At 52.2% G+C, this 12389-nt stretch overlaps 2 protein-coding genes across 2 annotated transcripts; both read left to right on the top strand.

Moving 5' to 3' along the window:
- Nucleotides 1-3780: 3780 nt before the first annotated feature.
- SLC25A53 (solute carrier family 25 member 53) lies at nucleotides 3781-7525 on the top strand. The gene is made up of 2 exons (XM_061598448.1): nucleotides 3781-4064; nucleotides 5092-7525. The coding sequence occupies exon 2, from the start codon at nucleotides 5320-5322 to the stop codon at nucleotides 6175-6177; it is 858 nt and encodes a 285-aa protein (XP_061454432.1). The 5' UTR covers nucleotides 3781-4064; nucleotides 5092-5319; the 3' UTR covers nucleotides 6178-7525.
- Nucleotides 7526-9147: 1622 nt separating this feature from the next.
- Nucleotides 9148-11732, top strand: TMSB15C (thymosin beta 15C). The gene is made up of 3 exons (XM_061598837.1): nucleotides 9148-9257; nucleotides 9882-10015; nucleotides 11268-11732. The coding sequence occupies exons 2-3, from the start codon at nucleotides 9916-9918 to the stop codon at nucleotides 11303-11305; spliced, it is 138 nt and encodes a 45-aa protein (XP_061454821.1). The 5' UTR covers nucleotides 9148-9257; nucleotides 9882-9915; the 3' UTR covers nucleotides 11306-11732.
- Nucleotides 11733-12389: the final 657 nt, after the last annotated feature.

The following is a 12389-nucleotide window of genomic DNA, read 5'->3' as shown; positions in this document are numbered from 1 at the left end:
GTCAGTCACCCCAGTTCAGACCTCATGAACGTCATTTTTTTTGTCCTGATGTTTGTGACTTTACACTTGTTTACATTGGGTGACATTTGCCATTTTACACCCATTCCTTCAGTTTGGAGAGATTTGGAACTATTACTTATTACTTATTTATTAGATTTATATCCTGCCCTTCCTCCCAGTAGGAGCAACACTTCACAAACCCTTTTTTGTTTTAACAACCCCGAACAATTTCCTAACATCAGCAAACAGCTATTTCTCTGTTCACCCGACTAAACCATTAATGGACGAGGTAAAGAGGTCTTGATACTGACGCTTGGGTGGGCACTTCACCCCCCACTGTTGGGCAAACTGTCCATTTATTCTCTTTTTCCTGTTTCTTAACCAGTTTCTGATGCATAAGAGAACTCGATGAGAGCTGAAATTATGCCACGCGTGTAGTTGGTACTTTTACACAATATCAACTGGATCTACCCCTCTATAGTTGCTCACACTCAAAAGCATGGGTCTTGTTGCTCTGGTCCTACCCAGTTTGCTCTCCCTGTGGGCCTTGGGTTCTCGCCCTCACACCTCTCAACCCACACACTGCTGTTTCTAGCAGCCACCTCACATACTGAGGAGGTAGCCATCTGGGCATTGGAAGTGGAAGTTAAACAGGCCTGTTGGTAAAGGGTACTCCAACCTCACACCTTTTCCATCACTTGTGGAAACAAAGGGGACTTGTTCTGAAACATCTGCGGGGATGGAGGCTTCAGCACTGACTACAGCACAGGTAAGCTTACAAAGTGGTTCAAGAATGTAGGTTGGGAGAATAGTCTACAGTAGTCTTGTCTGGACAAAATCGGCTCCTCTTTGGGGGGGGGCAGATACAGTTGGTGTAGAAAGCACTAAAAAAGTCAAGTTTTTCATTTTTATCCCATCCTAATATTTAAAGTGTGCTTGACACACAAGGTCCTTTTCTCCCATTGAAGCACAGTTCACTCAGAAAACCGTTAAAAGAACTAATCTTTCATGTCCCTGAATTCCAAAATAAGCTGGTTTATCACATATATGTTGCATCATTTTATCTGCGTGACTGGGAGCCTCCTAAGAAACAATAATTTTCTCTGGCCAAAAACAGTCATGTTTGTGCGATGCTCATAAATACATGATGACCCTAGATAAGCAGTTTCCCATTTTTTTCCTCAAGGACCACTTGAAAATGGCTGATAGTCTTAGCAGACCAACTAACAGTTTTCCTGCCTGTTGCAGCAATTCTGCTCTGCTAGATGCTGAGTTTTGTTTTTATTGCTGCTGTTATTGTATTAGAATTGGCATTCCGTAGAACTCAAATTAATACTGTAAAACAGTGTAAGAAATAAAAAGCAATAAAAATAGAAATTAAAAACCAGTAAGAATATTTAAGGCAATCAAGCAGTAGACCACCCGGACAAAGTTTCACAGACCACAGTTTAAGAACCCTGGACTAGATGAAAATCACAAATGAGGAACTTGGGGATGTGCACCCCACTATAAGTTTTGGGTGACCCAACGACGTTTAGGGCCAGACATCATTCAGTGCTAGTGTAGCTCATGCACTGGTAACCTCAGGCTCGGACTACTGCAACATGCTCTGTGTGGAGCTGCCCTTGGGCTTGGTTGAGAAGCTCCAGCTGGTGCAGAATGTGGTGGCTAGACTGCAGATGGGGACCCATGGCTAATAACACACCATTGTTAAAACATCTGCACTGGCTACACGTCTACTGAGCCATGAGCCACGTTCCATTTACAAAGCCCTGTACCACTTGGGTCAAGGGTACTTTTAGGGACAGCCTAAAGCCGTATCCCAGCTTCATCACTGAGATCAACTGTAGGAGGGTTGCTGGTTTCCCCCCAAGTTGGTGAGGCCCATCTGACATGAAACCGAGCCTTCAGTGGTGTTGGGCCACTCCTGGGGAATGTGCTTACAGTAGAGATTTAGCAGGTGTATATTGTTTTAACTTGCAAATGCTTTGCAGCCAGGCTTTGGCAGACAAGAAAAAATATGTTCTGTAATAGTCAGCTGGTGATCTTTTAAAATTTTTGTGTGGTCTTTAATTGTTTTCTGATTGTTGTAAACTGCTTTGATATTTTTATGAAATTGTGGTATGCAAATATTTTTATAAATAAATAAAAATAGCAGGCAGCTCTCTAGGTGTGGATGTGTGATTTGCAGTGTCCCAAAGTTTTCTTGAGGTGTGGGCCACCACCCTGATTTTGCCCCTCTGCCTAATTTGGTTAGTGTTGGCTTGGGTATCTTTTGCACCCAAAGGAAATGTAGGGCAGATTCAGTTCAATGCCATCTCAAAGAGGACAGTCTCCTGGATGTGCAGGTGGATTATTTGTGGTGGCCCAACTCTTAGACTGCGGTGTATACCCCAGTCCCTTGTTTTTCTATTTATATATTAAATGTATAAGTTGCTTGTCTTCATAATAGTGAACCCAAAGCAGCTCTGTTGTTTGTTATGTGCCTTCAAGTCAACTTATGGCGACCCTATGAATCAGTGACCTCCAAGAGCATCTGTCATGGACCTGTTCAGATCTTGTAAGTTCAGGTCTGTGGCTTCCTTTATGGAATCAATCCATCTCTTGTTTGGCCTTCCTCTTTTTCTACTCCCTTCTGGTTTTTCCAGCATTATTGTCTTGTCTAGTGAATATAATGAGAAGACATATGTCCGAAGTATGATAACCTCAGTTTCAACATTTTAGCTTCTAGTGACAGTTCTGGTTTAATTTGTTCTAACACCCAATTATTTGTCTTTTTCATAGTCCATGGTATGTGCAAAGTTCTGCTCCAACACCACATTTCACATCAGTTGATTCTTCTCTTATCCGCTTTTCTCACTGTCCAACTTTCACATCCATACATAGAGATCGGGAATATCATGGTCTGAATGATCCTGACTTGAGTGTTCAGTGATACATCTTTGCATTTGAGGACCTTTTCTAGTTCTTTCATAGCTGCCCTCCCCTGTCCTAGCCTTCTGATTTCTTGACTATTGCCTCCATTTTGGTTAATGACTGTGCCAAGGTATTGAAAATCCTTGACAAGTTCGACATCCTCATTGTCATCTTTAAAGTTACATAAATCTTCTGTTGTCATTACTTTAGTCTTTTTGACATTCAGCTGTAGTCCTGCTTTTGTGCTTTCCTCTTTAACTTTCAAATCATTACTGGTTTCTGCTAGTAGAATGGTATCATCTGCATATCTTAAATTATTGATATTTCTCCCTCCAATTTTCACATTTCCTTACACCTTACAATCAATTACGGCTTACAAACAATAAAACAATTAAAACCAATATAAAAAACAGTACATAAATTCAAAAAGCAATGGACAGCCTACCCCACAAAGGGCATATTCTGCATATTCTGGTTCTAGTTGGCATGGGTCCACCCTCCTTTCACCCAAGGTTGGGTCCACCTTGAAGTGCACACTTTCCTGGGTGTGGCTGAAGGATTTTTGGCACCCAACGCTTTCTGTGGGGCGCACACCCGAGTTTGTTGTTGTCTGTTGGGGTCGTCCCGCGTTGCTGAGCGCTGCAACTTGAGAGTATTGTGGCTCTTGAGGGAGACAGCCCAGGCCCCTCAACGTGTGCTTTGGGGTTCAGCGATGGGTAGACCTCAGGACGGGGGCCCTTTCAACGTTTGTTCGCCTCGCTGCGGGAGCAGGAGCCAGTAACCTCCGTCGCGGGTCTTTGCGCAAGCCTTTGCCCTAGGCGCAGAGCGCCTGCTCTGGGAATGCTCCAAGTCCTGCGCCTGCACAGCGCCCCCCCCGGCCCAAGCCGGGGCGTGGATCGGCCTGCGCCTCTGCTGGGAAGGCGTCGCCAGCCCCGCTTCCACCCCAGCCCAGGGAGTGGCGCCCCCTCCACGAGGAGTCCGGGCGCCAAGCCAAAGGATGCGGCGAGTTCATCCCTGGCTGCGGAGAGCAGGGCGGAGCCTCTTGGAGAAGTGCGGCCGGCCGGCCGGCAGGCAACAGCTCGTCCCTCCGGGAAAGGGAGCGGGGGTCTCGCTCTGCCAAGCCCCCTGGGGCACTGGGAGGCAGAGAAGTAAGTAAGGGAAGGGGTCTCCGGGCGTGAGGCTGCGTGGATGGGGCCCTGGCTGCGCTCCTTTCAAGCATGGACTTCGGGAAGATGCAGGAGCCGAGGCTGGGGGGCCTCCAGAGGTTACGGTACAGGGGAGGCGGAGGCGGGGAATGTGCCCTGCAGCCGGATGGGGCTTGCAGAAGGGAGCCAGTAGTTAGTGGCAAATTCAGAAGCTCAGGGTCCCTCCGTGTCTATCATAGCCATGCCCCCCTCCCCGGTTTTGTTTGTTTGGCTGTGGTTGAGAATGAGATCCTTGCTAATGTCTAGTAGCCAATCAGCGTGAACGAGGAAAGTGCTAGCACCGAGAAGAGTCTTCCATCCGCTGACTCGCCTCCTTTCACTCTGATTGGCTCCAATCAGCAAGGAAAGACAGGAAGCATGTCAGAAGACTCTTCTAAGTGGCTAACACACTCCCCTTTCATGTTGATTGGTTTGTAGGATGCAAGAGACAATGGGACCCTGCTCCCCAAAAAGTAAAGGGTCTAAAAAAACCCTGAGACCCCACAGGACTACTTCCCTGGAAGAGACAGCATCCGCGCAGCTGCGGGAAGCTGGGTCAGGAGAGCCAGGCGCCCAGTTTGCAGGCCCAATGGCTGCTCAGTGTTGGAGGCCTCCCCTGGCGAATCAAAGTCCATTTGCCAGCCCAGCTCCAACAGCTCATGAATTCCTATTAGGCCTGATGCATTTGCACGCCGCAGAAGGAGGTGATAGAGCAGAAGGGTGCATCTTCGAAACAAGCACACAGAATTAGTCTGGCTGGGAGGAAGAGAACGGTTTTAGTCTAGCCCAGCCCCCTTTTCCTTGCTGTGACAGCTGGGGTGTGTGAGAAAATATGACACGCACACTCCACCCACACTTTGCAGTGGTACAGCCCATTACACTGCCTCAGGACTCTACCACTTCATCCTACTGCATTTGCAGCCCAGGACGTGGCGCTCAGCGAATGGCACACAAGTCCAGCCAATTGATTTTCCTTGTTATCTCTTCATAGGAATCAAGGAAGCTGCTGGCCCATGTAGCTCAGTATTGTTAGCACTAACTGGCAGCAGCTCACCAGGACTGCAGGCAGGGGTCTTCCCTTGACCTACAGCGGGATGCAAGGATTGAACCTGCATTGCCTGCCCAAGCTCTTCTGGCCGTTCTCTTTTCCAAATCTTGCAGTCACGAATAAACAGTCCCAGAGAGGGACGTGGGGCAGCCATTACCAGAAACTGAGGAGATGGAAGAGACGCCCCAAAGAAAGCAGGAGGGCTCCACCAGCTATGCAGTGGGAGCTGCTTCCGGCTTCCTCACTACACTGGTGACCTTCCCCATCTACAAGACCATCTTTCGCCAGCAGCTCCACGCCCTCTCCATCACGGAGGCCGTTCACCAGCTGTGCCGGGAGGGCCTCGCCCGCTTCTACCGCGGCATTTCCCCGCCACTCCTAGCCAAGACGCTGCAGGGAGCCTTCATGTACGGCCCCCACGATAGCTTCCTTCGAACCTTCTCAGGCCAGTCCTCTGGGTCTTACTCGCTGGGAGACCGGGCCACCGCAGGAGTCTTCTCTGGTTTCTTGGAAGCCTTGGCCCTTGGCCCCTTTGAGAGGGTCCAGAATGTGCTCCAGGACGGGCGGAAGGTCCACAGGTTTCCAACGACCGGTAGCATCTTGAAGGAGTTCAGCTCCTACCCCCTGAAGGACAAGCTGGCGCTGGGCTACTGCAGAGGCCTCAGCCTTGTCCTCCTCCGCAACAGCTTGGGCTGCTCCCTCTACTTCTCCTTCAAGGATCCCCTCCGCGACAGCCTTTCTGAGAGGGGCTTGCCCGGGTGGCTCCCTGCCCTGCTCTCGGGCAGTGTGAATGGCACCGCCATTTCATTCCTGCTCTACCCGCTCAGTGTTCTCATTGCCAACATGCAGTCTCAGGTCGGGAAGCAGGAAGCCCTCAGGCTCCATGCTGCGGCAGCTGCTGTCTGGAGGGGTCACGGCAGGAGAGTCTCGCTGCTCTACCGGGGGGGATCCCTCCTTATCCTCCGCTCCGGCCTAACGTGGGGCCTCACTACAGCCATACATGACTTCCTGCTGGAGGCCACGAACTAGGAGCCCCAGCCGCTCCTTGAGGGCCGCCCAGAGCCATGGCACTGGAGCCAGGCCTTGCGTTGGGGAGCTGCTTCTGGGCCAGGCGGGGAAGGTCACCATCACTAGACAAATGTGCAAAATATGAATACGGGGCAGGGAAGAGAACCTACATGGAGGAACATCGTTCAGTCGGGGAGGGGGGAGGGATCCAAATTCCTAGGCATATCAGTGGGGGAGCAGAGGAGAAATAAGGTGGAGGAAAAGGCTATCAGTGGCTACTAGCCATGACAGCCGTGCTGTGCCTCCACGCTCAGAGGCAGTATGCTTCCGAACACCAAAGAGTGCTCTTGCGCTCAGGTCTTGCTTGCAGGCCGCGTCCTATAAGGGGCATCTGGCTGGCTGTCTGGTGTGAGAACAGGATGCTGGACTGGATGGGCCCCCTTTGGCCTGACCCAGCAGGCCCTTCTTGTGTTCTTAAGATACAGAAAGTGCTGGTCTCAAAATCCTCAGCAGAAATCTGAGGCTGTGGAGCCTGATGAAAACACACCCATGCACATGCACACTGGGATAACCCTCCAGCCAGCTGCCCTCCCCTAGATCCAGTACATGCCTCTGGCTGCCGCCCTAAGCTCAGTCAGAAGAGACTCCCATTGAACCCAGGACTGCCTCTGAGGGAACGTGCAGTGCCCTGGGTTGGGAGGGAGGCTGCAAGGAGGGCAGATGGGGAGCAGTCCTAGAATGGGTGCCCCTCCAGGGCTGGGTTTGTCTGTCTTCCTCCCAACTGAGAGCAGCTTTCCCACGGAGGATGGATCAGGCCCACCCACCCTGCAAGTGTCGTTCAGGCAGCTCAGATGCATGCCTGGGATGAGGGGACAGGGCCAAATATTGGGCAGAGGGGACCCAAAGTGCAGGGGGAGCACCACTGCACAGCTTGCTCTTTGTGCCCTGCGCAGGGGTGTTGATTAATTGAAGCTGCACTGCTAAAAGCAGGAGGGAGCAAGTGCCATGGAACTGGGACTTGCTTTTCAGTAAGCAGGAGGCTTGTGCTATCAGTGAATCAAGGAGACAAGGAACAAATGATATGCCGATTGAACTGATTTGTATATTGATTACTTTGATAAACCAAACATATTTGACTCTTAAGAAACTGGGCTTTACTTAGTGATTTTTGAGATATGAACCATTAATTGCTGAAAACATGCTGTAAACTTTTTTGAAATGAACTGAATCTATTGATTATGGGCATGAATTAAATAAATGCATTAGAATGAACTAGATGCTGATTTGTTTGATGAATTAACTGCAGCTAGCCATGGTTGTCCATTATTATTTTATTTAGTTATAATTTGTATTTAAAGAAATTCAATTCAGTGCGCCCTCAGATATGCGCCCTCAGAGCGAGGGCGGAGCTTTATGGAATGGGCGTCACAATAGAAGGGAGGAGATATCCCGTCTGCGGAGGCGGGGCTTGATTGCAACAAGAAGCCACCGAGGGTGAGGTCTCGGTCCGTGTAACTCCGCCCACTGGCTCTCCGCTGTAGAGTTAAGGAGAAAAGCAGCCTAAAGCTTCGGCTTCTGGTCGACGGCACCAGCAAGCGTGGCGCTCGATGAACGAAGACTGGTGCGTGTCCGTGACAATCCCGCACCCCCAAAAAATCTAGGCTGGGGGCTGCGCGAAGGCGTCGGACACAGACAGGCGTGGGCTAGAATTTCTGCAAACCTCAGCTGCCGAGTCTTCAGCACGGAGGGAGAGACGCTGCCCCGCCTGGGCACCGCTGCCTTCCCCGTGCCGTCCACGCCAGGCTGCACTGGCCCTTGACCCTCGTGCCCTTCGTTCTCTGGCGAGATCATGCCAGAGGAGACAATGAGGCAGCCGCTGCTCAGAGGAGCGGCTCGTGCCTTGGAAGGCGCAGCAAACATTAATACAGGCCTACCTCGCAAGGCTGTTGTAAAGGTTTATGTGATTTGCCCAGGCATTTTAATATTTTTAGTATTTTAGTATTTGTATTTAATGTTTGTAAAGATAGTTATATGTTCCATCTTTTTTCTCTAGTTACTGTTGATTTGTATTTAATATGGGTTTATTATGTTAATCTTACTTTTGTTATATGTTTAAATTGTTGATTTGATGATCAGGTGGTTTTAAATTGAATGTAAATATATATTTTTATTCGATGTACACCGCCCAGAGAGCCTTGCTATGGGCGGTATAAAAATGGAATTAAATAAATAAATAAATAAAATAGCTAATGCTAACTGCACGTGGAGCGCTGGCAGCACGAGCAGCCAGATCCTGTTTACTCAGAAGTTACATGGGAGCTGCTCTCTAATAAATTTGCTATACACAAGGGTTGCGCCCCCAAGTTAGGAATAGGGAAGCTCAGCCTTGTTGTCATTTCGATCAGATACAGGGTGTGTGTGCATGTATCTGCCTTGGTTACAAGGCACCTCAGGAGCCATGAGGCGGCGCCCCGTCAGAAGGAACCTGAGCCCCCGGTGTCGTTGCTTGTAAGCAAGCTAGGACGGCCCTCCCGAAGGGCGGGCGTTGTGTGGCCCGGTACTCGGGGCCGCCACGCCAGAGTGTGCGTTGGTAGGTCAGGCACGACGGGGCTCAGCGCATCTCGTCGTCGGGGGTGGGGAAATCCCAGCTGGTTCAAGGGGCGTTGGGGAGAGGAAAGCACGCTTCGCACCAAGGCGAGGGTTGGGGGTGACTCTGAAGGGAAAAAGAGGAAAAGACGCCGGATTTCCGGGGTCCCCCAACAAAGGGAGGTGGAGGTGCAAGACCCTGTTCCTCCGGCCGAGCGGCTCGCACTTGGGAAGACCCAACCCGGTCGGCCGGCCATGCCTACCTCTGCCCGAATGGCGCGCCCAGCCTGCCCAGCCGCGCCCTCCTAAGGAGGCCGACCCTCTCCTGCCTCGTCAAGTCCTGGGGCGTGTAGTTCCCTCCGGCGCGGCAGCCCAGCAAAGCAGGGGGAACTACACTTCCCGACGTGCCGCGCGGTCAGGCCGGAGATATAAAGGCCGCCCCAGACACGTTGGCTTCAGAGAGCGCGCAGCCGAGGAGCTTCAGACGGGGAGAGTGGCGTGCAGGTAGTGCAGAGGTAAGTGGGAGGTGTTTCTCCCCCCCACCCCGTCCCCGCGGCAGCAACGGCGAAGAGAGGCTCGGCCCTGCCTTGCGAGGGGGGCGGTAATGTCTTGTTCGGTGCCGCAGGGCGCGTCGCGGGCGGGGGCCGCTGGCGTGCGAAGTACCGGCCGCCCTTTTCCTCCCTTCCTTTGTTCTTCTGGGCGTGGCGCTTCGCCTGGCTCCCGGGAGGGGTGTGGGGGTCCTGTGGCGGACGGTGTTTCGGCCGATACTCCCGCCGACGGTGGGCGCGTGGTTTCCGGTGCTGAGCTTTCGCGGGCTGCCCTCGAACGAATCTCTCAGGAGCGCTTGGCTGGCGAAGTCCCCTCGGGGTTGCTGGGCTCGGGCCCCGCAGAAGCGAGGCGGGCCGTGGCTGGCAAAAGGGGCCGGGTGTGTGTGTGTTGAGCGGTTCCTTCGCGAGCAGCCGTCGGCAGGGCCTCGCCCTTTTTCCGCTCGGGCGCTCGGAGTACTCAAACGCACACTTCGGCTGGGAGGGACGCCCTTGTGTGCCGCTGGTCCTCTCTCTCTCTCTGTCCGTGGCCCCGTCTGTGAGCCACACACGCGCACACACCACACTAACGGAAGGCTTGGTGGCTTCCTGCAGTCTCAGAAGTATTGCTTGATTTCCTGTGGCCAAGATGTGTGACAAACCGGACCTCTCTGAAGTTGAGAAGTTTGATAAGAAGAAGCTGAAGAAGACCAACACGGAGGAGAAGAACACACTCCCTTCCAAGGAGAGTAAGTGCCTAGGGGCCAAGCAGGCTGTGGGAAGGAGGACGGGCCCGGTGGGGATATCCAGAGTCCTTTGCCGCTGGGCTGCAGGAGACCAAATCGGTTGCACTTGGGTGCAGGCAGGATCTTTGCAGCTTGGGAAGCGCAAAAAGAAATTGCTGTGTGGCGCAGGGGAAAGGCCCCGCAGCCCGGGGCAGCTGCAGCTTCTGGCTGTGCCTCTCTCCGCCTGCCTGGTTGGGGACAGATTTTGGGCAAAGTCTGGTGCTGTTGGTAAAGCCCTTAGGAATGTGGGAAGCGGCCTTAGAGCAAGTGAGACCGTTGGTCCGTCTAGCAACAGCGGCTCTGCAGGATCCAGGCAAGGGGTCTCTCCCAGCCCTTCCTGGGGCCGTCTGCATGCAAGGCAGGTGTTCGTCCACTGAGGCAGGGCCGCCGGAATGGTGCCGTTGCAAAGCCCAGGAGTGACACTTTGGCTCAGTCCAGCCTCCTCTTGTACTTACCTGTCCCAGCTCCGGCAGGAGGGCGCGTTCTGCAGCCTCCTTGCTGTCCCTCCCCCCACCCTGTTCAGCACTATGGTTGAAAGGGCATTTGTTCCCGTATTGCTGGTTCTTGGGGAGGAGGAGTATCAAGTCCAGTCCAGGTGCTGCTGCTGCTTTTCATTGACTTCATCTTAAAGGAATCTGGCCGTCAAAGGGAGTCCAAGCATGTTTGGGCTTCTTGGAGCCCCAGCTGAAGGCTGGCTTTGCATTCTGTTTACTCGGTTGGCAGAGCAAGCAACTCTGGGCCCCAAAAGAGCAGGCATTTGGCAAGCTCTTCTGGTTGAGCAATAGCCGTGGCATGCGCTGATAAAGTGCAACAATGAGTGCGCCGCCTTCATCTGAAGTTCCCTTCCTTTACCGAAGCGCTGTGCTGCTTCAGATGCTCCGCTGTTTGGAGTGGAAGCCTTTGCGGAAGGGGCCCATGCTGTCCCATCCAGGGGTGGAGTGCTGAGCTTGGTGTATCTAACCTCGCCGCACCCAGCATCACCTGGAGCGGCACAGGCTCCCCCAACGAGCTCAGCACCCCACCCCATTGTGCACCTGACTGGAATGACTGGGTCATTCAGGATCAGGGCAAATGCGCATCTCTCTGCCACTTTGTATCACATTAGGCTCCTTGGAACGGACTTTGCCTCGTGGCAAGAGGCTCCAGGCCTTCACTGGCAGGCAGGTGACCTTGGAGAGCTGCTGCAGGCACTAACAATTCCTCCTTTCTCTTTCAGCCATTGAACAGGAGAAAGAGTGCGTGAAGTCCTCATAGAGATGGCCCTCCCTGCATGGAAGTGACCACACTCTTCCTCCTCCCCCGTTTTTTTGAATTAATGGGTTTTTTTATATTATGTCTGTTGTGTATATTGAGAAATGCAACATCTTTCCATTGCAACCTATTCTCCGTAGCAGCTACAGCTGGCTCCCTCCCCTTCCCAAGCACCCTCCTGTTCTGGTACTGCCAAAGGGGAGCGCAAATGATGCCCAGAAAGAAAGGGTTCTGGGGCCCACAGGGCTCAATTTCACCCTGCCCATTCCCACATCTCTCTCCTCTCTTCCCAAATGGAGTCACTCCTGCAACTGGGCTCCACCAACCATATTTGCCCAGACAGCTTTCTGACACTTTACTTGGTTTGTCTTCCTACAAATGAAATGGAGAAAAATCTATTAAAATAAATAAAAATGAACTAAAACTTCAAGGTTGTCTGTCTTGCGTCCTCCTCAAAACTGCAGCACCCTGTCAAAACGTCTGCTTCTGCTCTGTGGAATGGGCGCATTTGAATGCTAGCAAGGGGTAGAGAGCGCTGCGAGAAGACTGGTGCTGAGGGAAGACTGGTTCGTTCAACCCTCTTAACTGCCTCTGCCCAGATTAATCCTCCATGCGCTTGTGTGAATCATCCCTAAAGCTGAGCGGCAAGGGCTGCTTGCTCTGTTTCCTCCCTTTCTACTTTCCTGGTGGGAGATGTTGGTACTGGGGTCTGGGTGCTTCTGCAGAGTGATTTCCTCAGCCGGCCCTCCCAGGCCACATCCTCGGTGTTTTTGTGACCCACTAAGTTCTGGGGTCAGAGTTCTGCTGATGAGACATGGGTAGGACTTGGGGTGAATTGCTTTGAGCAGGGTTGGGGAATTTGGAGCCCTCCAGGTGTGGTAGGACTCCAGTTCCCGTGAGCCTCAGCCACCATAACCAATGGTCAGAGAGGGTAGAAGTTGCAGTCACACAGTCTGAAGAGTTGCAGGTTCCCACACCTGATGCAAGGCTGCCGTTTCTCTGCTGGATGCCAGGGAGGTTTTGGCAGTGTTGCCGCAAGAGGTGGCGATGGCTACAGGCTTGGACCCCTTTTAAAAGAGCTTTTGAC

This window comes from Rhineura floridana, chromosome 16, assembly GCF_030035675.1.
Source record: "Rhineura floridana isolate rRhiFlo1 chromosome 16, rRhiFlo1.hap2, whole genome shotgun sequence".
Lineage (NCBI taxonomy): Eukaryota > Metazoa > Chordata > Lepidosauria > Squamata > Rhineuridae > Rhineura > Rhineura floridana.
This window is presented reverse-complemented; position numbering and strand designations above follow the sequence as displayed.

What these genes read in the sequence shown, in the direction of transcription:
- SLC25A53 (XM_061598448.1), top strand. Translation starts at nt 5,320, where the DNA reads ATGGAAGAGACGCCCCAAAGAAAGCAGGAGGGCTCCACCAGCTATGCA.
- TMSB15C (XM_061598837.1), top strand. Translation starts at nt 9,916, where the DNA reads ATGTGTGACAAACCGGACCTCTCTGAAGTTGAGAAGTTTGATAAGAAG. An exon ending in CACACTCCCTTCCAAGGAGA is followed by an intron (nt 10,016 to 11,267) that starts GTAAGTGCCTAG and finishes TTTCTCTTTCAG; the next exon opens with CCATTGAACAGGAGAAAGAG.